The sequence below is a fragment of the Mauremys reevesii genome, linkage group 6 (assembly GCF_016161935.1).
Source record: "Mauremys reevesii isolate NIE-2019 linkage group 6, ASM1616193v1, whole genome shotgun sequence".
Taxonomy (NCBI): Eukaryota; Metazoa; Chordata; order Testudines; family Geoemydidae; genus Mauremys; species Mauremys reevesii.
The window spans coordinates 57,603,700-57,629,319 of record NC_052628.1 but is presented as its reverse complement, the minus strand read 5'-3'; the positions used below and the strand labels follow the sequence as shown (position 1 = coordinate 57,629,319).

Below are 25,620 nucleotides of genomic sequence, written 5' to 3'. Positions count from 1 at the left end.
CAGCATACCACCCCTCAATAATACTTTCACCAAATAGGATTTTCTTATTCAAACATTGTTTCACACAAAATTAAATCACAAAACATGACCAGTACACTGATCTAATGTATTTTGGTATTCTGTATAGTTTAAATGAAAGCAAAGCATCTGTGAGGGAAAGGAACAGCCTTTTAATCAATAAAAACAGTTTTGATTGGCAAGAAACAATAGTAACAAATAATTCCACTTGTCCTGCAAATGGGGTTACGCTTATCTGACACTCCAAAATACTCTGAGCTGACTATAGCTCTGGAATCTATCTTTTGGTTTAATGCCATGTAAAAATAATATTTTAGCCCAAACTATTTCTTTTTTTAAAAGCATAAGGCCCAGTCCTACATTTTTATTGGATATGAACTTCCAAGATTGGGCCTTGAATTCTGTTACCTGCCTTGCCATCTGGCCAGACTAATATGCCGTCCACAAAGCCAGGAACCTTTGGCAGGATGCGAAGATGAGTATAAATTTGATCATGAGGAAAAGGTGACTAGAAGCTTGTGATCATGTCTTTTTGCACAACGACTGCCCAATCAACAATAGCAATACTGAAGCTCATATAGCACGTCAATTTCACATGAGATTTTAATTCTAAATTATGTCTCAAACTTGCAGTGTAACAATGCAAATCAATACTTTGGACAAGATTACGCCTGCCTTCATGCTAGAGTACAAAGGAGCGAGTCTGCACACCTGCAGCTGTGGTCTTCCCCCTGTGTCAGGTTTAGGCTCTGTGTAGGATGCTCTGGATCCATCCAAACATCTGTGACATAATGTGCTACTTTGAAATAAATTCCTCAATGGCTCTATATTTTCCCATAACTTCATGGCTGATACAAGTAACATTATGGCACCTAGTAGTTCACCTTCATAGGCAGGGAATAACATAAGACCTATAGGATGAGTTCAGAAGACAGCTGGGTAAGGGTCTGTAGAAGTATATTAGGATTCCAGGTGGCACTATAGATTTTCTGCTGTTCCCTGAAAACGTGTGACACAGAGAGTGATGTGATCTTAAAGGGTTGCCAAGATGGGAGCAGTGAACAGTGTTAAGTGCAGACACCTGTCTCATAAGAGTGCTACCTGCAAGGCCCATTGTGAGTCAAACTTACCAAAACTGAAACACAGAAGGAATGCATTTGACATTGGGCACTATTTTTGTTTTTACGCCATTTCCTGTTGTGATTCTAGTTTTTTGCATATACCATAGAAAAGGAAGGTTTCTTTGCAGCAAGAAAAGTATATTTGTTAATGAATTGGATTCTCCTGTTATCTGTACTGAGACCCCTTCATCAACCATGCTGTTAAAGAGGCTATGCTGGGCCCCTGCCTGACGAACTTTTCCCTGTGTGCTGTCCTAGACAAACATGGAAAACCAGAGCCACTAGGATTATCTGAGTTCTGTCCCATTTGATTTGCTGGAGAGAGGCTCAGAGACAATGAATTTATTAGTTGTGGGGCGGAGTATCTACCACAACTGCATTGTGGTCATTCTCCCTCCCCTCCCCCCGCAAACACTGGCAAAACTGTCTCTGATGTCAGTGGGACTGGAATTTAGTGTGTACTAGTGCCTTAGAATCCTGGAACCTGAATTACAAGGGAAACTTATTTCAGGGTTGTTTCTTTTTTTAAAGTTGAAGCAGATAAAAATGTATTTAAGATTTTATTTTACCCACTTTAATAATCAAGAACCTAGGTATAACCATCACCTTTTCCCATGAACCAGAAAAGCACCTTGGAAATAGATACCATATTTCTTTTAATGCAAAAATTATCATTATCTTGCCTTTGACCTATCACTTGCACCAGTTTCCTTAGCTGCATAGAATGACTCAACTTCTTTTTTTCTCCAACCCAAGTTACATTGCAGTAAATGTTCTGCTATATTCTAGAGAGACTGAGGTGAAGATTGCTATTCTTCCTTCAATTGCCATTTAATATTAATAGGCTTAATGTATGTGCATAGAGCAGTACTGGGAGAATTTACTAGGCCTAATTTTGATTTTAGTTGCACCAGTGTAAATCCAGCATATTTCAGACCAGAAGTGGGCTTGTTATGCTTAAGAATTTCAGGGAGTTAAATGGACAGGTGGATCCTAAAAATCGCCAAATAAGAGCTAATTTTTTGTGAAATATCCTTTTCAAATTTGTCAGTCCTTAATATTTATTTTCTTGCCCCACTGACCTTGCTTCAACATATTAAAACAAGACAAAATCACCAAAACTGATTTTCTTTAGTGTTGCATTAGATTATGAAGGCTCTACTATAAAATATGATTTAAGGATCGCAGTAACATGCTATGGAGACATGAGATTTTTCTTTGTTTCAGTCTTTAAGTCAACAGTACTGTTAGGTTGAGAGAACAACTGCAAATGTTGGAAAAGCTTCAATCTTCTTGAAGTTCAGATACCTTGCATCGTATTTTTTTAATGTCTTTCTGGAATTTCTTTTTTTCTAGTTTCAGTTTTGTCGTCTGTATTTGTTGGAGTGAGTTGAGAGCTTCATGAATGGACTGAAATCCTGGTGAAAAAATAGGTATATTTAGTTAAATGATGGTCTAAGACTTTTATGCAAGCCTGCAGTAATTAGCTAATATTTAATCTAAAACCCATTAAAGCCATTCTAACTATCTAATCTGTTTTATTGCATGTCATGGAGATGCTTTAGCATTTTAAATGATAACCTCCTTGTTATTGGAATCATGTTTTCCTGTGTACTGGGCAGCCTCAAACATACTGGCAGTGCTCCCAAATCAGGGGCAGCTCTAGGAACTGCGCCGCCCCAAGCAGGGTGGCACGCCGCCGGGGGCGCTCTGGCGGTCGCCGGTACCGCGGCTCCGGTGGACCTCCTACAGACGTGCGTGCGGAGGGTCCGCTGGTCCCGCGGCTCTGGTGGACCTCCCGCAGGCATGGCTGTGGGAGGTCCACCGGAGCCGCCTGCCTACCTCCCGCGGCACGCCGCCCCAAGCACGCGCTTGGCGCGCTGGGGTCTGGAGCTGGCCCTGTCCCAAATTATAGCAATAGTACCAGAACCTGCATCACATTTATTGGGTGTGAAAATTGAATTCTATATCATGTCCAAAAACTTAACAAAAATGAAGTCCTGCTTGTTATTGAAGTTACCTTTCTCCAGCTGTGCAGTTTCACTGTTAAAAGCATGACTAATGCACTGTTTATCCAGTAACTGATTTGTAACTCTATTATCATTACTTCTGGACTCATGAAATTCTCTAATCACATTTACATACCCCTGGGAGCATTGCTACTGCAAGTGACAGCATGTCAAGAGATCCCTGCACTTGCACAGGGCCCCCCCTTGAAGTCAAGGGAGCTGGGTGCCTCTGCAGCAGTCATCCCACATGCTATCAATTGCAGATGTAGAACCTAATCCGATAGTTTTAGCCAGCAACACTGTAAAGTAGGCATAGCCTTTCTCAGGGCTCACCAGTCAGGCAGCTTCAAAGCCCTTTCCCTCTTTCTAAAGTCTTTCGGGGTTGTGGTAAGTCTTGGGGGAGTAGAAGTTAGTCAGGTGTTTCCCTTTCAGCTCCTTCCCTTCTGGTTGCCGCCCCTTCCTGTAACCAGCTTGGAGTGACCAGATAGCAAGTGTGAAAAATCCGGATGGGGATGGGAGGTGGGGGGTGTGTGTGCAATAGGAGCCTATATAAGAAAAAGCCCCGAATATTGGGACTGTCCCTATAAAATCAGGACATCTGGTCACCCTAGACCAGCTCTCCTTTTTAAGCTTGCTTTCTTCAACTTGCACAGAAGGCTGTGCAGCCATGTCTATTTGATAAGGATTGAGCCCAGAGGAGCTTGTTAGCCTTCTTCTTATTGAGATGGGGGTGTGCTCCATCACAGACAGGGTTGCTGTAGGGCTGGTGTCTGACTCAGACAACTCATCTGTTAATAGATGGCAATGTCAGACAGTGAATATAGTTCAAGTTGGGATACATACAATTATTTCATTTTAAGCAACTGGATGCTAAACTTTTAGCTTTGGTGTGTCCCCTGCAGGTAGTGGAGTTCATGCCAAGAAATCCAACACTGAGAACAATTCTGAAGGAGAGCTAGTCTTGGAAGTAGTCACTACTTTATAATACACTGTATGGTATCACTAAGAATAAAAAGATAGATAGTTTTGATGGAAATCATACATGCATTTTTGAGACAGGAAAAGGGGGAGCTCAGATACTACTGTTACGAGGGCCTTATAAGTCCCTAAGTAAATGTATAAAGAAAGAGGTTAGAGTTGATAGGTTCCATCATTTCTGAAATAGACAAACTTCCAAGCATACCAGCTTTTTTCAAAATCAACAATGTTTAATTGTAATGTGGCTAACCAGAGACTGGAAGGTTTTGAACAGTTAGAAGATTTATCCATCCCTGTTTGCAAACTACAGGATCTCTCAAATTGCAAACTAACTGATGTTTGCCCAAGTTGTCAGAACAGATGTTTGATTTTCTTGCTAATTAACATCTTAACCATAGTTTCCAGCTAACCGGCCTCTTAAAAATAAAGTGTCTACATGGCAACATGTCAGACTGTCACTTTTTCTTTTTTGTTTTGAAACTGTTGTTTAATAGGGAGTTCATTTGATCAATGCAACTCTTCAGATATGATTTAAGCAAGTAATTGCAGAGTATTTAAAGTTATAAAAATCCAAACAGATCTCTCTCATATTTCAGACATTTCCAAGATATCTCAGCTTATACACTGTATAAGCACCAACAGCAGCTATTGGGACAGCATAAACATTACAAAGAAAGTGCTCTTTCTTCTTGTGTTTCTCCATACCCGTTCTCCTTCTTGCTCTTCTTATTTCTTGTTGTCCCCACCAGATAGTTAGGAAAGAAAGAGTTACTGAGGAAGTGTTTACAGAAAAGCTGGGTTGGGGCATTTTGATCTGAACATGGCTGGATTTGGGCTTAGCCTGATTATCCCTGACACAAAGTTCAGCAACCAAGGACTTGCTGCTAAGAATGCTCATCCTCCAGCATCTGCATTTTTAAATTCAGGAATTTTCTGATAGCGTCATCCTTCTAGATCCTGTCTTGCCAGGTTGTGGATAGTAGCGTGGTCTTTAAGATAGCCAAGTCCAAATCTGTGATGGTCTTGGTAGAACACGACTAGGTTAGAATTTGGTCTGCAAGTACACTGTTGGATGTCACTAGCATTCATCATAGAACACAATCAATGGGTATGTGTGTGTCTGCCTGTTTAATCTAATTATCAGTGTACAGATTTGTATTGTGCCACTCTTTGTAGCAAGTTGAAACTTCAGAAGGACCTTGTTCTCTGCTACCTTAGGTGAAAATATACACAGCTACACATCATCAAGCAAAGATCTCAGTAACAAGGTTCTTGTGCAAATGGAAAGACTGCAGCCTCCTGATTAGCTGATGATGGAAGAAAGGATTCTCACCATTAGATGCAGTCCCTAAGGCTGAGTTTGGAAACCAGGTTCAGGTCTCAGGATACAAGCTACTAAAGGAAAGTCACCCTGGGAAAAGGAAACTGGAGTACTGGATTGTGGTGGGCTAATATAATGTCTGTCAGCAGTGACAGGCAGTGAGGAAAAACTATTTGAAAAATAGTTATATGGGACTGAGGAAGAAAGGCATGTTTTGATATTGTTCCCATTTGACTAGGAAGCACTTTCTAAGAAAGCATGTTACAATCCTGTACAAATATAACAAATAAACCCTTCTTACCTGATCTATATTCATTCTGGATTTGCTCCAGCTCATTCCAGATCTGTCTTTCAAATCTAGTAATTCTTGCATGCAGTTTATTTTCATATTTTTTCACCTGGCTCAGCACCATTTCATATTGCTGTGGTTTGTTGGTACTCTCTAGCTTTAGCGAGAGGTGCACGTTTTCTTCCAGTTTCTTTTCTGCTGCTTCCTTTTAAATAGATATCATGTGAACATCACATAAATACCAAAGTCAATAAGGCTAGGTCTACACGTATGGCAGTCTATAGAGTACATACACTGCACACCCACCGAACATGAGTATAAATAGCGGTGTAGACTGTGAGGCATTATATTAACTAAATAAATGCTGCTGGAGCCTTATACCCTTGCAGGATGTCCTCCAACTCTCCCCATCACCTCCCTCCCCAAGATTCAGGGGGTGAGACAGGGTGGAATGGAGGCTGGTGCAGGACATTTTTAAAAAAACAGTGATTTAGTCCATGTTTCACCTTGGAATAAATTATTAGAAACTAATTCACACTCCAGTGCAGCTTTCTGTTAATGTGCTTTTCTTACACAAAGCTTCCTAGAAAATCCAGAGACCAGTGCCCAGCATGAATAGCCAGGCTAGAGCTGAAGTAGATGTACAATTAGGGGCTGGAGAGAAATCCTTTCCCATATACAAGCTTACTGGCTGCAGTAGCCTTTGAAGGCTTTGAAGCCTTTGAAGGGAGGGGTTTTGTGGCTGCCCTCCGCCACCTCCCCCTTGCTCTGCACTCTGCAGTACAAGGAGCCCTTGTAGCTCAGAGCTCTGTGTCACACTCCAGTCAGCACCCCCTGGTCTTACCCAGCAGAACAGCATGTTTCTGCTGCCAGGGGACCCTGCAAGGCTGAAGAGGCAGTGGCAGGATTTGCCTCTAAATTAAAATGTTTACAAACATAGCAGTGTTGTTGAAACCTAACTAGAGTTCAGTGTATTGGTTTAAACAATCTCTTTGCATGTACAAATATTGAAATTATATACAGGTGGCTGATGAAGTGAGTCATCTCCCAGAATAATCTACGGCTGTTCTGCACTCATTAAACAGCTCCATCCTATAGCATGTAAACTTTGAGCCTAATCTATGCTCAAGTTCATACAGCTTCTGTATGTCACATGAGTGAAGAGTAAGCAATTGTATCCTCTCTCTGTTTTAAAATGTGAGGCGCCTGGACAACAGGATGTAACAGTTGGCTTAGCAGTTACGGCCTGATCCTGATTTGTGTCAAGTACCCCCACAAAGATACGCTCTGAACTTTAGTGAGTAGCTTTGAACGCTCCATCCTCCCATATACACTGCTGTTGACGTTCTGCTTTGAAGATTCTTCTAAGTCCCACCCAGACAACTGCATTTCCAGCTGTGTTTTCATGAAGCAGCAGTAATAACCAGTGGACAGTTTGGCTACTCCAAAGTAAGTGTGTATGTAAATCTGCTCTGCCTTATTTCTTCTAGTCAAAAAATAGTGCTGCGAGCTCAGCTAATGCTAACGCTGTATGTTTTGGCACAACTTTCATACAATCTCTCTCTACAGAGAAAATAGCACTGCATATAGGTGTCTTGTCTGCAAAACACCCATGAAAAACCTAGTATCAGAGGCAGCAAATAATACCTCAAAGCTGCTGTGTTTTATAGGGCTGGAAATATTTTCAGTGTCTTCTCTATTGCACACCCAAGCTCATACCTGCTGCTGAGAATCATAATGTATTTGATATTGAACCCTGCAGCAGGATGTAGTGTATTTATCAAAAGGCCAAAAAAGCTTTCCAGGCTTTAAAAGAACTAATTAAAATGTATTACTCAAGTATCAATTCCCAATTATTCCTATTAGGGCTGTTGCTTAGTTGCAGTTAACTCATGATTAACTCAAAAAAATTAATTGCAATTAAAAAAATAATCATGATTAATCGTAGTTTTAATTGCACTGTTAACAATAGAATACCAATTGAAATTTATTCACTATTTTGGATGTTTTCCTACATTTTCAAATATATTTATTTCAATTACAACATTGAATACAAGTGTACAGTGCTCACTTTATTATTTTTATTACAAATATTTGCACTGTAAAAGTGATAAACAAAAGAAATAGTATTTTTCAATTCACCTCAGACAAGTACTGTAGTGCAATCTCTTTATTATGAAAGTACAACTTACAAAATGTCAATTTTTTTGTTACATAACTGCACTCAAAACAATGCAAACTGTTAGAGCCTACAAGTCCATTGAGTCCTACTTCTTGTTCAGCCAATTGCTAAGACAAACAAATTTGTTTACATTTACGGGAGATAATGCTGCCCTTTTCTTATTTACAATGTCACCTGAAAGTGAGAACAGACATTCACATGGCACTTTTGTAGCCAGCACTGCAAGGTATTTACATGCCAGATATGCTAAACATTCATATGCCCCTTCATATTTTGGCCACCATTCCAGAGGACAGGCTTCCATGCTCATGATGCTCATTAAAAATATAATGCATTCATTAAACTTATGACTGAACTCCTTCAGGGAGAATTGTATGTCTTCTGCTCTGTTTTACGTGAATTCTGCCATTTATTTCATGTTATAGCAGTCTCGGATGATGACCCAGCATGTTGTTCATTTTAAGAACATTTTCACTGCAGATTTGACAAAATACAAAGAAGGTTTCTAAGATTTCTAAAGACAGCTGCAGCACTTGACCCAAGGTTTAAGAATCTGAAGTGCCTTCCAAAATCTGAGAGGGACGAGACGGGGAACATGCTTTCAGTAGTTTTAAAAGAGCAACACTCCAATGCAGAAACTACAGAACCCTAACCACCAAGATGCTGGTAGCATCTACTCAGAGGATGAAAATGAACATGCATCGCTCTGCACTGCTCTGGATCGTTATCAAGCAGAACCCGTCATCAGCATGGACATGTCCTCTGGAATGATGGTTAAAGCATAAAGGGACATATGAATCTTTAGCACATCTGGCACATAAATATCTTGCAACTCCGGCTACAACAATGCCATGTGAATGCCTGTTCTCGCTTTCAGGTGACATTGTAAACAAGAAGTGGGCAGAATTATCTCCTGCAAATTGTAACCAAACTTATTTGTCTGAGTGATTGGCTGAACAAGTAATAAGTCTGAGTGGACTTGTAGGCTCTAAAGTTTTACGTTGTTTTATTTCTGAGTGCAGTTATTTTTTGTACATAATTCTACATTTGTAAGTTCAACTTTCATGATAAAGAGATTGCACTACAGTTCTTGTATTAAGTGAATTGAAACATTTTTACAGTGCAAATATTTATAATAAAAATATAAAGTGAGCACTGTACAGTTTGTATTGTGTTGTAATTGAAGTCAATATATTTGCAAATGTGGAAAACATCCAAAATATTTATATAAATAGTATTCTATTATTGTTTAACAGTGCAATTAATCGCACAATTAATCGTGATTAATTTTTTTTAATTGCTTGACAGCCCTTATTCCTATGAAATTTTACATTTGGTAAGATGTAGGTTCTGAACTGAAACATGTTTATGAAATTCTGTATAGACAAATTTTGTACATCCTATAAATCATCTATGTGATTTTAAATGTGCACTAGAGATCTTTGAGACTTGTGTTCGTAAGAACCAAAGGAAGAAGTTTGCTAAATATATTGCATTCTTTCCAGAACTATTCTTGGGATGCAAAGAATCCTTAATGCAGCTGGAAGGATGTTATGCTAGAAGTTTGATTCATCAGTCTAACAAAATAAACCTTCATTTCCTGACCCTGAGAACAGGGATTTTTCTGAAGCTAAGCACTTATACTTAAGAATGCTTCAGTGCCTTACACAATCAAAGTGGCTCTAGACCTTTGGTGCCTGAGCTCAAAGTAAAAGTGTATAAATTCAGGATGTGAATTTTGGTACTTTGAACTGTGGGCAGTTTACCATTGACAGGAGAGTGCTGGTATGGTTGGGTGAACTATGACTCAGTCCTTGCTGAGGGGGCACAGAATCCAGAGTTAAAGGAATAGCTAAATAAAATGTACTGCATGTGTTCTCAGGTGAATATTCCAGTTCATAGAAGGACGTTGTCTATTGTATATCTTGGTAGTAATTTTGCATGTACTGACCCCAAATATTGCACAAAATGAAAAATTGATTTGTTGAGCACTGCATTACCAGGGCTTCTACTATCACTCATGCAAGCCTTCTCTTCTCTGCATCTGTTCTATCTCTTTGCTCATCTTTCATAGTCTCCTCAGTCTGCACCCCTTTCTCTCCCTTTCTGTTTCTCACTCCTTTCATCCTCCCTGCATTCTTCAGTTTTATTTACCGTGTTTCCTCCCCCTTGCCTCTTGTCTTCCGGGGGCTCTGCTGAAAGGGTGATTTCAGGAAAAATATTTTTCTAGACTTCAGGTGGAAGAATTTGTTTGTTTTACCTAACCATTTTGAAGCTTTAAACACCGAAGTTCTTCAGCTATTTCTAAGATGATAGGGAGGAAGGAATGTGTTTAATTTTCTAAAATGCTTCGTCTGAATACGGTGCTCATTGAAGGAGCAAGTATGAGATAGCTGGAGTCCTCCGTTTATTCATAGCAAAGGTTCAGCATGGATGGGAACAGCATGAGCTTCTCCATTCTGCTCCAGCCATGCGTCTCAGCTCTAGCTGTCAGGTACCACTTGTGTAGAATGCCCTTGGTCATTTGGTCCTTGGTTTCTCTGATGAGAATGTCTGAGGATGCCAAATGTGGTGGTGGTTTTTGTGATGTGGACAAATGTCCAGTGGAAAATAGACTTAAACCACCAAGCACATAGACTATTAAGCAGTCATCAGATGGTAGCTTTTGGTCAGTACCACATAAGAACATAACATAAGAACAGTTGTACTGGGTCAGACCAAAGGTCCATCTAGCCCAGTATCCTGTCTACCGACAGCGGCCAATGGCAGGTGTCCCAGAGGGAGTGAACCTAACACGTAATGATCAAGTATCTCTCTCCTGCCATCCACCTCCACCCTCTGACAAACAGAGGCTAGGGACACCATTCCTTACCCATCCTGGCTAATAGCCATTTATGGACTTAACCTCCATGAATTTATCCAGCTCTCTTTTAAACCCTGTTATAGTCCTAGCCTTCACAACCTCCTCAGGCAAGGAGTTCCACAGGTTGACTGTGCGCTGTGTGAAGAACTTCTTCCCCGTATTTGTTTCAAACTGCTGCCCATTAATTTCATCTGGTACCACTGTGAGCTGGATTTGAATTGACACCATAGAGACAAAATATTTTATATTGCATTACCAGTCCATTTCCATTCTTCGGTCATTTTACTGACAGAGTTATGCTTCTGGGGCTTAAGGGTTTAGCAGTTTGTTTTGGATTTTTTTTTTTTGGCTTTGCATCTTGGAATAAAAAATCTTTGGGGTTGCTCTTGTAATTAGTTGTGGGAGGTCTAGAAATCTATATTGATTTTATCAGTGTGGGGTTATAAAACATCTTACCAGTCTCTCCTTTATTGCATTAAGAAATTGATTTGTATTGTAGGCTTGTTCTTGTTCAGATCGCCTCAGCTGGGTTTCTGTCCACTTTCGTTGGTCCTGAATTTGATCCCGGAGGTCATTTAGAAGACTATTCACCCTAATAATAAGAAAGATTAATCTTTTAGTAATAAACCTGAGTTTTAGTCAATGTTATGTGAAATCTTAGTCACTTGAGTAAATTGTTTTTAACACGTCCGGCTGGCTTAGTTCTGATGCACGTTGTCATCTGGGGGAGAAGATTGGAGAAGTGAATATGCATAATAGTTTATTTTCCCATTCCAATCAAATTTACTCTTGAAATGGATTGGTTCCAGGGATCCAACGGGATCACTACAGTATCAGGCTGAGCATACCCTATATTGTTGGCACCAGGAAGAGCAGCAAAGTCACGGCTGAGCTGGAAATGGAAACGGAAACATGAAAAGACAGAATAGAAGCTTGAAAGTGTACAAGGAGACCAGTTTGCCTTGGGGGCAGATGGAAGTCTGGAAGTCTCCCAAAAGACACAGAATAAAGTCCAGAAAGCAGACAAAGGAGTGGGAGGGTCTTGCACAAAGAGAAGGGTCTTACATTGTAGAGTGATCAAAATATAGGATCCTGGGAGTAGAGAGCAGGCCCGGAGTGGGACTGAGGCTCACAACAGCTCAGAAATCAGAGCTGTGAACAGTGTCTAGGTAGAGGGGGCTGTGTGATTTAGACTGTTCTTTTTATGCTGCAACATGTGATATAATGTACATTGTGAGACATATTACAGAGATGATTTTAGGACCAAGTTTCAGTTATAAATGTAAATTTCCAAGCTTTTGTGGGTGATCTGACCTTAAAGTGTTAGAAAATATTATTTTCTATGCTAATTTTGACATATTTGTTCTCCTGTAAACATTGGCTCCTAGAATTCTAATTTGAGCGGTACTGCTGAGTAAGTGCACAGCTTTGGGGCAAACCAGCTGGGCATCTTTGTGCCTCAGTCAAAATATAAAACAGAAGCTTATAACTAAGCATTCCTGAAAGGCACATTTACTTGTAATTCTAATAAAGTACAAATATCATCCTGAAAAAAAATTAAGCATTGGGTGAAAGGAAAAGAGCTCCCTCCCATTTTTTAAACACAACGCTACAGATACAGTGTTATTAGTCCTATGGTAGAGATAATGGTAATTAACAGTAACAGATTCTGAAAATAAGAACAGAGCAATAGTAAATGACTTGCTATACATGGAATTTGACAGCAGTTCTTGCCTGTAGCTCGCACCTTATCAAGAACTATATAAAATAATGCATTGGGTCATTTTTCGTTATTGCTAAACAAACAAAAAGCAATTGCAAGAGATTGTTCTGAAAGTTCAAGAATGAAAATTTGAGCAATTTTTATTTATATCTTTTGTAATCAACATGGATTTCTCTAGCATCATGGCTATGGACTCACCCTCTGGAAAAAGGAGCCCCCCATTTATCAAGAAAAACATAACAGTCCTGTACTACAAGTATTTTAACAAGGGGCTCTCACAAGCACTTTTCCCCATAGTCAGTGATAAGCCAAGGATGAATATTCTTGCAGAAAGGAGTGGTGAGGGACCAGAGAATCAGTTCATTCATTTCCTCTGCCCACTTGAGAGCAATAAGTTTCCTCATAATCCTGCAGTCTTGCCTACTTATAGCTATTCAAAACACTGCTGCAAATATCATTTTCCTGGCTCATTGTTTCACCGCAACATCTCTTTGCATCCCTCCACTGGCTCCTCTTTCTTAACACAAACTCCTTTTCTCTGCTTTAAGGCCCATCCTGGTCTATTCCTGCCTTACCCATCATCTTTTATATTACTATTGAGACACCCACTCCTGCCTCCACTATACCAGTCTTCATCATCCATTTGTTACGTTTTCAAAAAGCATCTTCACATTTCCTCCTTTGCCATCCCTCCTGCATAAAAGATCCCTGTAAACAACCACTAAGCCACCTCATTGTCCTCCTCCAAAGCCCCCCTCTGCATGATGCCTATTAAAAAAAAACACTTCAACAATGCGTGGGTAGTTGGCATGCTGTGACCATTTCTGCTTATACTTATCAATTTCACTAGTCTAACTATTTCTTTGTGCTTCCCCACTGTCTGTTGTATCCACCTGTTATCTCTTGCTTTACTGTTAGCTCTTTGGGTGAGAGACTGTATTTTCATTGTGCTGTATAGTACCTATGATATCATTGGGGTCCCTAGGTACCATTGAAATGCAAATTGTAATTAGGGAGGTAAGCAACACCACTTGGCAAACAAATTTATATTAAGTGCATTTCCTGGAAATGTTTATACTTGCTCCTGAAAAAATACACCGAGTGTATTGATATCATACAGATAGTATAGCACAGTGGTCAACCTGAGTAATTTAAAGGGAGTCAGGAGGGGACATATAATTGATATTACTGAAAAGTGAGGGGGTGAGTCACTTGACTGGAATGCTAAAGCTCATATTTAGGAAAGAGTGAGCAGAAGAGGGTGGAGGAGAATGGCATTCTATGTCAAAGATACCATTACATGCTTTAGAATTATTGACAAATGATTGCTTTAGAATTATTGACAATTCAGAAGGGCAGGATCTGTTATACGTACAGATCAATGTGCTAACTGATAAATCACACAATGGGGAATTTGCCTGTACAAGTTATGAATTCTGGTTGAGGATATGAAGTTGTTCTTATGAAATTACTGTATTTTTGAATACCTCTAAGTGCATCTGGCTCCCACCCTTGCTGACATGGGCTGTGTCACATCCTTCCCTGACCAGGTACAAAGGTGTTAGAAATTGCTAGCTGCCTGTTCAGGTGGAAGCATCTTGAGACAACCTGTCTTATCCTATCTCTCTGCAGGGGGGCTAGTGAAGGAGCGAGAGTAGAAAATTCCCAGACAGAACAAAGAGAAAGAGATAGCAATGATTTTGAAAAGGACGAGTGGGGGGGGGGGGAGTGATTCTCAGAGTCACACAGGAAGCTGTGGGCAGGACCAAGGAGAAGAAATGGGTGTGCTTTTTTAGTGGGTTGAGGGGGCAATTTATCTGTGGGAACAACCAAGATCAAAACTAGCTGGCCTGCAGAGCAAGCAAATGAGAGAGATTCACTAAGGTTCAGATAAGTCATGCTGCTGCAGGGGAAGGGTCTTGGGTCTCCCAGAAGACCTTGGCCCCAGCACAAAGAATGGTCCAGAGTGGTGAAGAAACTGAGCGAGGGGTTGGGGGGGGGGAAGTGTGTAGAGTTTATTATTTTTGTCTAGATCTGTAAATTTCTCATGCTACAAAGTAAAGAGCAAATGTATTTTAGACTTCTGTGCAAAGTGTCTGTTGTGTATACATCTCTCACATACCCCTTGAAGAGGTAAACTGTAAACCTAGCGGGTGTGTTTAAGTTATGGGGGAACCAGAGGTGTCACCACTGGTAACAGGGATTGGGCCAGAGGCTGCTCAAGACAATCTGCCCCTCTAGGCAAAACTTCAGCGTGTGAGCCCCCTCCACCGGCTAGAAAAGGCACGTTGGACTTTTTTGGTGGGGATCCTTCCAGTGATTGTAGTAGAAGTGGGGGAGCCAACTGCCAGGTCGCAGTGCCACTCCCTCAGGTTTGGCCCGGTGTTCCTCCATCATGATATGGGGAGGGGCCAGCTGGGTAAAATGTGAGTGAGCGACGTTGTGACCTGGTGCATGGAGTTGCAGCATTGTTCAGGTTTGGCCTGGCTGCCATTACACCCTAGGCAGCTGCCTAGTTTGCCTGTAGCTAGAGCAGCCACTGGACTGGGCAGCTGGACAGTGGGACTGCAGGGTCTCAGTTCTCAGAAAGGCTGTTAAGCAAGGGATCCTCACTGCGAGTGTGAGCCTAGACACCTCAAGCTGGGGCAGTGCCTGGGCTCTGTTCAGAGTCTGGAGGGATTCAGAATTTGGATCCCCTCAGAGCAGTCTAGTGAGTGTCCAGGAGGGGGAGCTCATCTAGAGCTGTGACAGGGCTATTGGGTGAGGTTCTGTTACCACTGAACCACACAAACGCAGGGTGAACAGCTCCTTAAACATCTTTTTATAAAATGTAGAAAGAAAAATGTGTGATTTTTCTAACACAAAGTATTGTAACCAAGGTGGGCGTAATTGTAAATTAGACCTCATTCTGATCGATAAAGATGAATTGGTCACTCCACTAAAAATTGATGGTTGCCTAGGTGCAAGTGATCATGACCAGCATATATTTCCTGATGCCCTGGCATAGCTACACTGCCTGCCAGACCTAAAGTTCCACGTATTCCTCACCCTTCCTGTCTACCTGCTTCCCTTCCCATGGCATGGGTGGCATGGGTAGCCAGTGCAGGGTATGAGGGGAGTACCTTGATTCCCTGTATGCCCCTGTGTTGCCGCACTAGCCAGGCTTCAAGTCAGCCATAAATGTTATGGTAAATTGAACAGAAGTATCAAAAGCCTTTCTTTAAGTATGGTAAGCTTCATTGGCTTTTGTATTTGTTGTTTCTTCTGGGGTGGCATTTAGTGTCTCTTCAGTTTAAGGATTAGTTGTAAAATGAATGTTCTTCAATTCTATTTTTTTAAATTATGACTATTGTGTATGTCTTGCCTCAGCATTTTTGAATGTATATAAATCAATCTGTTTGTTTTGCTGTTTCATGCCAGACTAAAGCATTCAGAGTGCATTAATATAATTAAAAACTTTCCATCACCTACTTGAAATCCAGAAGTTGCAATTCATGGTGTTGATCCCCCTGGACTGTCTTTAAATGAGAGCTTTGCTCAGAGTTGGAAGTCTCAAGCTTGTCTAATAGCCGCATTACCTGATGAGAATTCAACAGGGAATGTTTTCATGAGCCAAACTATCAGCACTTACATTAACTACACATTATTGCTACAGGAGCTGGGAAATCAGCCCGAACTTAAGGTGGGTGTGCAATGGAAAGTGCTTTTTCCAGAATTAATTTCACTGAATGCTAAAGGCTAGCAGTCAAACTTCCGGCTGTATACCCTGTTCTCTTTGAACCTGATTCTGCAAGATGCTGACCACCATTTAACTCCCATTGATGTCAGTGGGGACTGAGCCCTTTATAAGGTAAAATTCTTATATACGGCTACTTATCTTAGCTCCCAAGTCTATTTACAACCCATGATGATTCATTGGTAGCATTCTTTGTAGCATTCCAAATCCTTGGTGCTAAATGATGGTTTTATGTAGAGAATCCAGGTCTACCTAAATTGGGAGCCCAAATCTGAGAAAATTTGGAATACCAAGAGGTTGGTTATGTTCAGTACATTGGCAGATGAATTTAATTAGGCCGTAATGTAAAGGCTTTTTTGAAGTTCATGCAAGACTTTAATCATGAGCTAAAAGTCATCTACTAGGAAATTATTATCCATTTGGCAATTAGAAAACTGTATATGGCAAATGTAATCCTAAACAATACAGGGCCCAATTCTGCCACTATTATTTACTGTTAGTACCTTAATCCATAGGCATAGTCTCACTGAAATCCACAGAACTACTTAAGGGGAGTAAAGATGGGGTAAATCACACCCACCGTGTTTACATTGTTTTCTGAACAGAACAGCGGCCATACTGGGTCAGACCAATGGTCCATCTAGCCCAGTATCCTGTCTTCTGACAGCGGTCAGTGCCAGAGGGAATGAACAGAACAAGTAATCAAGTGACCCATACCCTGTCACCTATTCCCAGCTTCTGGAAAACAAAGGCTTGGGACACTTCAGAGCATAGTTTTGCATCCCTGCCCATCCTGGCTAATAGCCATTGATGGACCTTTCCTCCATGAACTTATCTAGTTCTTTTTTGAACCCTGTTATAGTCTTGGCCTTCACAACATCCTCCTCTGGCAGAGAGTTCCACAGATTGTAAGTTGTGTGAAGAAATACATCCTTTTGTTTGTTTTAAGCTTGCTGCCTATTAATTTCATTTGGTGACCCCCTAGTTCTTGTGTTATGAGAAGGAGTAAATAACAGTTACTTATTCACTTTTCCCACATGATTTTATGGACCTCTATCATGTACCCCTTGGTTGTCTCTTTTCCATGCTGAAGAGTCCCAGTCTTATTAATCTCTCCTCATATGGAAGCTTTTCCATACCCCAAATAATTTTTGTTGCCCTTTTCTGAACCTTTTCCAATACATCTTTTTTGAGATGGGGCAACCACATGTGCACACAGTATTCAAAATGTGGGCATACCATGGATTTATATAGAGGCAATATGATATTTCTGTCTTCCCAACATTGTTAACTTTTTTGACTGCCGCTGCACATTGAGTGGATGTTTTCAGAGAACTATCCACAATAATTCAAAGATCTCTTTCTTGAGTGGTAACAGCTAATTAAGACCCCATCATTGTATATGTCTAGTTGGGATTATGTTTTCCAATGTGCATTACTTTGCATTTATCAACATCAAATTTCATCTGCCACTTTGTTGCCCAGTGACCCAGTTTTGTGACATCCCTCTAACTCTTCACAGTCTGCTTTGGACTTAACTATTGTGACAGAATGGCCAATGTTGGTATGGTGGGTCCCAGGCTTTTCTTGGCAGGGGACTGAGACCCCACCCCTTTCCCCTGCTCTTGAGGGACCACGGACCTCACTTTGCCCAGGAAGGTAATAGAGGAGGGGAGGAGGGGTCTGGGTTTGCTCCTCACTCTGAGCCCTAGCCCCTCTCAACCCCTGCAGCTTTCTTCCCCTCTTCCCCCTTGGGTAGGGTTACCCTCAGTCCTTGATGCTGGGGCAGGATCTCCCTTCCTTCAGTTTTCTGGTTTTTCAAGTCTTAGCAACACACCTACAAACTCCAGGTCTCTCTCCTTCTTCACACACCCTGACTGTCTGAAGCAGGGGTTTTATTAGGTTCCTGATGGGCCTTAATTGACTACAGGTGCTCCAATTAACCTGTAGCAACTCTTCCTAGTCTACAGGGAACCATACCTTAATTAGCCTAGGGCTTATATATCTCCCCTCTTCCACTCTCTCACTGCTTCCTGACCCTCCTGTATCATAGTATCTTGAGTAGTTTTGTATTATCTGCAAATTTTGCCCCTTGCTGTTTATGCCTTTTTCCAGATCATTTATGAATATGTTGAACAGTATTTTCCCCAATACAGATCCCTGGGGGACACCACCATTTACTTCTCTCCATTCTGAATACTGGCCATTTATTCCTACCCTTTGTTTCCTATCTTTTAAGTACTGATCCATGAGAGGACCTCCTCCTCTTATCCCGTGACAGCTTACTTTGCTTAAGAGCTTGTCAAAAGCTTTCTGAAAAGCTAAGTACTCTATATCCACTGGCTCACCCCTGTTCACATGCTTGTTGACCCCCCACCCCCAAAAGAATTCTAGTAGATTGGTGAGGCATGATTTCCCTTTACAAAAACCATATTGACTCTTCGCCAACAAATCGTGTATATCTATGTTGTGTGATAATGCTGTTCTTTACTATAGTTTTCCAATATAGTTTTCTGATCAACACATTAACTTGCATTCAGACTCTGTTCTTCTGCATTCTGTTTTGGGTCATTCTGTGAGAAGAAATGTTTTCTCTTCAGTGGACACTGTTGTTCCATTTTCTGCTTAATGTCTCTATATGAAGTGGCTGACTTGGTTTTTACATACATTTGTATGCTGCTTCATGTGATTTTAGCACACACCTGTTCTGCTTTTCATTTAGTAGGGAGGCAGGATGTTTTTACACGTATTGAAAGAGACAGATTTCCAAACAGTGTCTTATAATACAGGTAAAATATCAGTACATCCATGCTATACACATGTATACACCGCAGAAAAAAATACTTTAGCAGAAAAAGTGACTGACAAAAGTGAAAATTTTACCCTAAGAATGACAAGTTCAAGAGCACTTTGGAATGGTTCAAAAATTTGCATGGCTAATTAGTGATGCACTTAAGCAACTAGATCTGTCCCAGCTACTTTCTCAAGCTGAAACTAAAGAATAAAATCCTGGTTTCCTGTGGTATTTTCCAACTTCAGAGTCCTTGGATCTGGAATTTCAAGATGCATTTTAAAACAAGAAGGGGCTCGAGGGTCTAAGGTTTGTATAATGAAATATTATTAGAAAATTGTAATGGGAATTTTTTTTTAGCATTTCATGATCCCCCACATCTCAGGATTGCATTGTTTAGTTTGCATTACTCCTTAGTGTGTGTACACTCCCATCCATGCTATTGTATAATGTTATTGGAATGAAAAGGTGCTTGTTAAAACAAGTAAATAAACCAATGTCAATATCACATCCTCCATTAACATTGGTCAGCAGTTGTGATGACAGAAGATAATTTATATGCATATTTTACAGCCAAAATATCTTCTTTTTTCATTGTGTTCATCTGCTCACCTTCATTTCTAAATTATTAGCATAACTTTCCGAGGTAGAGCGGATGCCACCAATCTCTTTCTCTAGCCTCTGTATCTCATGCCTGATGATATTTATGTCTCCAGATAGCTTTGCAATGCTCGCATCACATCTAGAATTAAAAAAGAGGTTAACTACAAAACATGAAGAGTATCAATAGTAGAATAATAATGTTATTTTTGCACTTGAAGACAATTGCTAGCCTCAACATGCCACTATTCAATTGCCCCATGTCCCCTGGTAGAATCCTGACTGGTGGCAGGATAGGCTGGGCTAGACAAACATTGATACAATAACCCTGATACCAGCCCTGCTTCCAGTGCTGGTTGCCTAGGGAAATAATTTCTTTTTTGCAATAATTGAAGTCAACCGGAGTTGAAGGCAGTCAGCATTTGCCCTTAATTTACAACTGTGAAGCACAGGGCTGATATGCTGAACATCTATTGTAAACCGCAGAACTCCCATTGATGCAGTGAAAACAGAGGAAGCTCTACAACATGTAGAACTGGGTCCTCTGTGTTTTATACAATGAAATTGTATAATCCAACAATTATAGAGTTAAATGAGTTCTAAAATGTATGCCCATGGGCTAATTTGGAGTCCAGGTGCAGCTGTGTTTGCATTAGAAACAAATGCCTAGGAACAGATTTGATACATTGCTGCAACTGATGTTCTAGCTTGTGACTCTAGTGTACCTAGGTTGGAGGTAGATGCTAAGGAAGAGCAGTTTTAATGCTGTTACTGACAGAAGTATACTGGTTTATAAGCAGTTTGTCACCATCTATTTTAACTCTCCCAGCTGCATTCACCAAAATCTGTGTGGTAATTCAAAATGGGCAAATTATTTGACAACAACAACATTTGTTGAATAATGGAATGACTGAATAATATTTAACCAACTTTACTTTTAAAGCAGTTTAAAGTGCTGTTTCTCTTTCTCTCTAGAATCTATTATTTAATACAAGTTAGGCATTCTGTTAAGATGTTCAGGTGGAGTCACATCTACCACTTCTGTGCACATCTTTCAGCGTGAGAGAATTGGCCAATGCACCTGCATAACGGCCTGGAGAGAACCACACCAGACTCTGCTCCACAGCATGGAAGGGAAGCAGAATGTTCCTGCACCACATCTTCACAGTTGGTGCCCTCCCTTGTGCAGAATATTCATGCTGGTTTCACTACTGTAAAACACTCCCACAACCTCTCTGTAGGCTGCAGCAGCTAGCCCTATAGGAGGATTTTTCTATTCAAATGCTAAAAGTACTTATAATAAGATAGTTGAAATAGAACTTTTAAGGACACTACATACCATGCAATGTAATATTAATATTGTTATAAAAGTTGAGTAAGGAAATCAACTACATTTTAAATGTTTGAATAAATTATTTTCCTAAGGACTAGACGGAGTAAAACAGGAGAAGGAGCGTCAACACTGTTGCTAGATAAAAGTCTGAAGAGAGATTTTGGTGGATGTGATTGAAAGTGTTTAAATAAAAGATGACAGTAAAGCTACTCTGATGATTCTTGGATATTGTGATAGACCTCCAGAGCATTTAGATAAAGTGGAACAGAACATGTCATTGTAGATAATACAGACCTTGTAAGTAGGCTAGAACTTTGATCAAAAGGGATTATTGATTTGAAGAACAATTACATAATAACCAAGAAGGTGAACATATGTCTAGAGAGACAGCAGGATTGCTTTCTTACACAGCTTGTTGAATTGTTTACTTGGTCAGCAGCTTTTTTGGCCCAAACCCTGGGAAACAAGCCAAGAATAATATGAAGTACAAAGCATCTACAATCTAGAGATTATGGAGTTATTTGTTGTAAATTGCTTGTGAGGGAAAGAGCTAGTGGAAAAAACTCTAGGCAGGGTGAGTCAAATTTATATCTGGTGTAAGTAGACACAACTCTGTGGAAGTTGAAAGAGCTGCTCCTGCTTATAAATTGGTCCTATAACTTTTAAAATGTTGATTTTTCTGGCATGCAGAAGGCAAAGTCAGTTTTAATTCTGTTCTGTAATGTGCAAGGCAGAGTTCTAAAAGAGTCAGACCATCAGGGAGAGAGCATCTATAGACAACTGACATTAAACCTGGCAAAAGATAAAAGGTCATGCAAATCCCAGCCTGCATAACTATTAATATTACAAGAGAGCCTATGAAAGTTAGGCACCCAGCTCCCATTTGCCTGTTAACTCCCTTAGACTCCTTTTTAAAATCCCAACTCTAAGCAATAAGTAGGCTTTTGAAAAATGTAAACAACATGAGTAAGATGAGGAATGAGGGCTCTGTATCAATAAGAAGAAATAATGTAAATTATAACTAGCCAAACAAAATAACCTAAACATCAGATGCAGAGAATGCTTAATGCAGGATGTTAAAAGTACAGTCACAGCAGACGAAGGACCTGATTTTCATAATTGGGTAAATACAACTTTGGTTGCATAACCGGTGGCTGGAGCTCTGGACTGGGACCCATGAGACGTGTTCTATTTCTGGCTTTGCTAGTGGGCTACTGGGTGGTCTTGGGGAAGTCACTACACCTCTCGATGCCTTAGTTTTCCCATCTGTAAAAAGGGGATACTGAGTCCTCCTTTCTAAAGCACTTTGAAATTGACAGAGGAAAAGTTCTCTATAGGAGCTAGATAGCATTATTAGCAAGATTATGTATGCAAATGACCAAATAGATGTCTATGGTATTGTTTATGGATGCAGTTATTCTGGCTGCACACACAATCGCATAATAATTGTATGAGGAAAATATGTGTGTGCATTTTTGCATACATACACATGAAGATTCAGGCCTGAAGGCATATTATAGAAAGGAAAATTGGATCACTAAAAAGCTTGTATGCAATTGGAGCAAGGGGATAACGAAACAGGAAACTGTTTAACATATTGATCTAATTGTTTATAAAAGAGGAAGACAAGAGCTGCCTAAGGTGAGGTTCCTGTTTCCTAGTTAGATAGGGAGGGGCAAGATAGAGTGCAGACTGCGATGGAAGAGACTATTGAAAGACCTAGACACTATAATTCCAATCAGCTTAGGTACCACAAGCCTGGAAGACGGGAGAAGTGAAGCAGCCACGATGTAGTCGGGGAGGAGGCGGGGTAGGGGTGAGCTGGGGCGGGGACTTCCTCTGCGTGCCGCCCCCCCCCTTCCCCTTACTTGCTGAAGGCGGCCCTCCCTGCGCTCCCCAGCCCCAGATCCCTCTGCCTAAATGCCGGTGGCTGCTGAAGAAAATGCCGCCCCCCAAATCCTAGTGCCCTAGGCGACCGCCTAGGTCGCCTAAATGGTTCCACCGGCCCTGATACCAAGTGAACCAGACCACACTATGACTGCACTGTCCTCATCATTATTTACCATTCTGCCAATCTTTGTGTCATCTGCAAATTTAGTTAGCAGTGATTTTACATTTACTTCCAGACCATTGATAAAAATGTTGAATGGAGTCGGGACTAGTACTGATTTCTGCAGAACCCCACTAGAGACACCCCATTCAATGATGATTCCCCTAGTTTTTGAGATCAGTCCACTAGCCAATGCATTCTCAACACATTCATCATGTGCTCTATAGATATTGTATAGTGTATTGTATTTTTAAATCAGAATGTTGTGCAGTACTAAGCCAAACACCTTACAAAAGACTAAGTATATTACATTTACACAGTTGCCTTCATCAACCAAAACTGTAATCTCATAGAAGAATAAAATCAGGTTTGTTTGACAAGGCCTGTTTGCCATAAAACCATATTGACTGGCATTAATTATATTCCTATTATTTTTTAATTCTTTATCAGCTGAATACTATATCTGCTTTTCCTTTCTTTTGACCAGCACTGATATCAGCCTGATCAGAATGGACATTCTGCTTGCATTTTTTAATATTGGTACAATACTGGCACCTTTCTGTCTTCTGGAATTCCCCCACTATTCCAGATTTAGTAAAAATTAACATCAGCAGGCCAGAGAGCTCCTCAGCCAACTCTTTTTTAGTTGCAAGTTATCTGGGCAATATTTGCCACAGCATAGCCTGAGGGGAAGAAGTCTATCTTTCCCTAGCACCCTGAAAATTTCCCCAGCATAACACTCATCTACATATTCCAAAATATTGAATGCACTTTACCAATTACAGCTATCCCTGCATCCATCACTAAAATGCATCCATCTCTGGGGTGGAACACAGTGGTGCTTAGCTGTCGTACAGTACTGTTGCTGTTCTCAGTTTTAGGAGAGGAAATGAAGAATTCTATGCCATATATAATTGAAACTACAGGGGAATTTAGATGGGGGAAATGTAATTACTCAAGTTGAAATCTAGCCAGCACATCAAGGATAATATCTCTAAAATGTTACACGTTTTTGAGGAAGAACTGAGTCTGAAAGATGTAGTTATTATTCATTAGCATTATATATTTTACCAGGGCTGGATTAATCTTTTCGGCTCCAATACCTGAACCGTGACCCTGTCCCCTGCTCCACCGATGCTCTGCCCCAAGGCCACACCTCCGCTCAGCCTCTTCTCCCTGAGGCCCTGCCTGTGCTCTGCCCTGACGCACCACCCCCACTTGGCCTCTTCCCCTGAGGCCCTGCCTGTGCTCCGCCCTGACGCCCCACTCCCACTTGGCCTCTTCCCCTGAGGCCCTGCCCATTGCTCGCATGGCGGAGAGGAGTGAGCAGGGGCAGGCCGGGATCAGAGAGGAGCAAGCTCTGGGTGGGGCCTTATGGGGGGAAGAGGCTGAGTGAGGCAGAGCCTCCGGACAGAGTGTGGGCAGAGAAAGGGGCAGGTCCACAGTCTGGATGCCAAGGCCCTTCTGAGTGTGGGCCTGGCACCATTGGCACCATTATAAACCCAGTACTGTATTTTACTAACACATTGAACCTGATTCTTATTTACACTAAGAACACTTCACACTGCTCTGGCAGTGTAAAAGGGAGTAATGTATATTGTCATGGGGGTAAGAGGGAAGGTTCTCTTATAGATTGGTAACTGTTCAAAAGATAGGAAACAAAAGGTAGGAATAAATGGTCAGTTTTCACAATGGAGAGAGGTAAATAGTGGTGTCCCCCACTGGTCTGTACTGGACCAGTCCTATTCAACATATTCATAAATGATCTGGAAAAAGGAGTGAACAGTGAGGTGGCAAAATTTGCAGATAATACAAAACTACTCAAGATAGTTAAGTCCAAAGCAGACTGCAAAGAGCTACAAAAGGATCTCACAAAACTGGGTGACTGGGCAACAAAATGGCAAATGAAATTCAGTGTTGATAAACGCAAAGTAATGCACATTGGAAAACATAATCTAGACAACTAGACATATAAAATGATGGGGTCTAAATTAGCTGTTACCACTCAAGAAAGAGATCTTCGAGTCACTATGGATAGTTCTCTGAAAACAGCCACTCTGTGCAGCAGTCATCAAAAAAGAAAACAAAATGTTGGGAATCATTAAGAAATGGATATTAAACAATACAGAAAATATCATATTGCCTCCACATAAATCTATGGTCCTCCCACAGCTTGAATACTGCATGCAGATGTGGTTGCCCCATCTCAAAAAAGATATATTGGAATTGGAAAAGGTTCAGAAAAGTGTAACAAACATTATTAGGGTTATGGAAAGGCTGACATCTGAGGCGCAATTAATAAGACTGGGACTTTTCAGCATGGCAAAGAGATGACTAAGGGGGGGATATGATAGAGGTCTATAAAATCATGACTGGTATGGAGAAAGTAAGTAAAGAAGTGTTATTTATTCCTTCTCATATCAGAAAAACTAGAGGTCACCAAATTAAATTAATAGGCAGCAGGTTTAAAACAAACAAAAGGAAATATTTTTTTCATACAATGCACAGTCAACCTATGGACCTCCTTGCTAGAGCATGTTGTGAAGGCCAAGACTATAACAGGGTTCAAAAAAGAACTAGATAAGTTCATGGAAGATAGGTCCATC

The 25,620-nt window shown here is 40.7% G+C and overlaps 1 protein-coding gene and 1 long non-coding RNA gene across 2 annotated transcripts in view; one reads left to right on the top strand and one right to left on the bottom strand.

The window, feature by feature from the left end:
* Positions 1 to 1,933: 1,933 nt before the first annotated feature.
* The window catches only part of FAM81B (family with sequence similarity 81 member B), a 47,742-nt gene continuing 24,055 nt past the window's right edge, over positions 1,934 to 25,620 (bottom strand). The window contains exons 5-9 of the mRNA XM_039544789.1: positions 19,644 to 19,773; positions 15,976 to 16,082; positions 11,238 to 11,373; positions 5,749 to 5,941; positions 1,934 to 2,557 (exon numbers count right to left, since the gene is read on the bottom strand). Of these exons, the coding sequence (XP_039400723.1) occupies positions 2,424 to 2,557; positions 5,749 to 5,941; positions 11,238 to 11,373; positions 15,976 to 16,082; positions 19,644 to 19,773 (700 nt within the window). The 3' untranslated portion in view covers positions 1,934 to 2,423. The remainder of the gene's footprint in view (positions 2,558 to 5,748; positions 5,942 to 11,237; positions 11,374 to 15,975; positions 16,083 to 19,643; positions 19,774 to 25,620) is intronic.
* Positions 17,794 to 21,163, top strand: LOC120408168. The gene is made up of 3 exons (XR_005600481.1): positions 17,794 to 17,899; positions 19,280 to 19,340; positions 21,057 to 21,163. It is a non-coding gene; the product is annotated as an uncharacterized LOC120408168 (long non-coding RNA).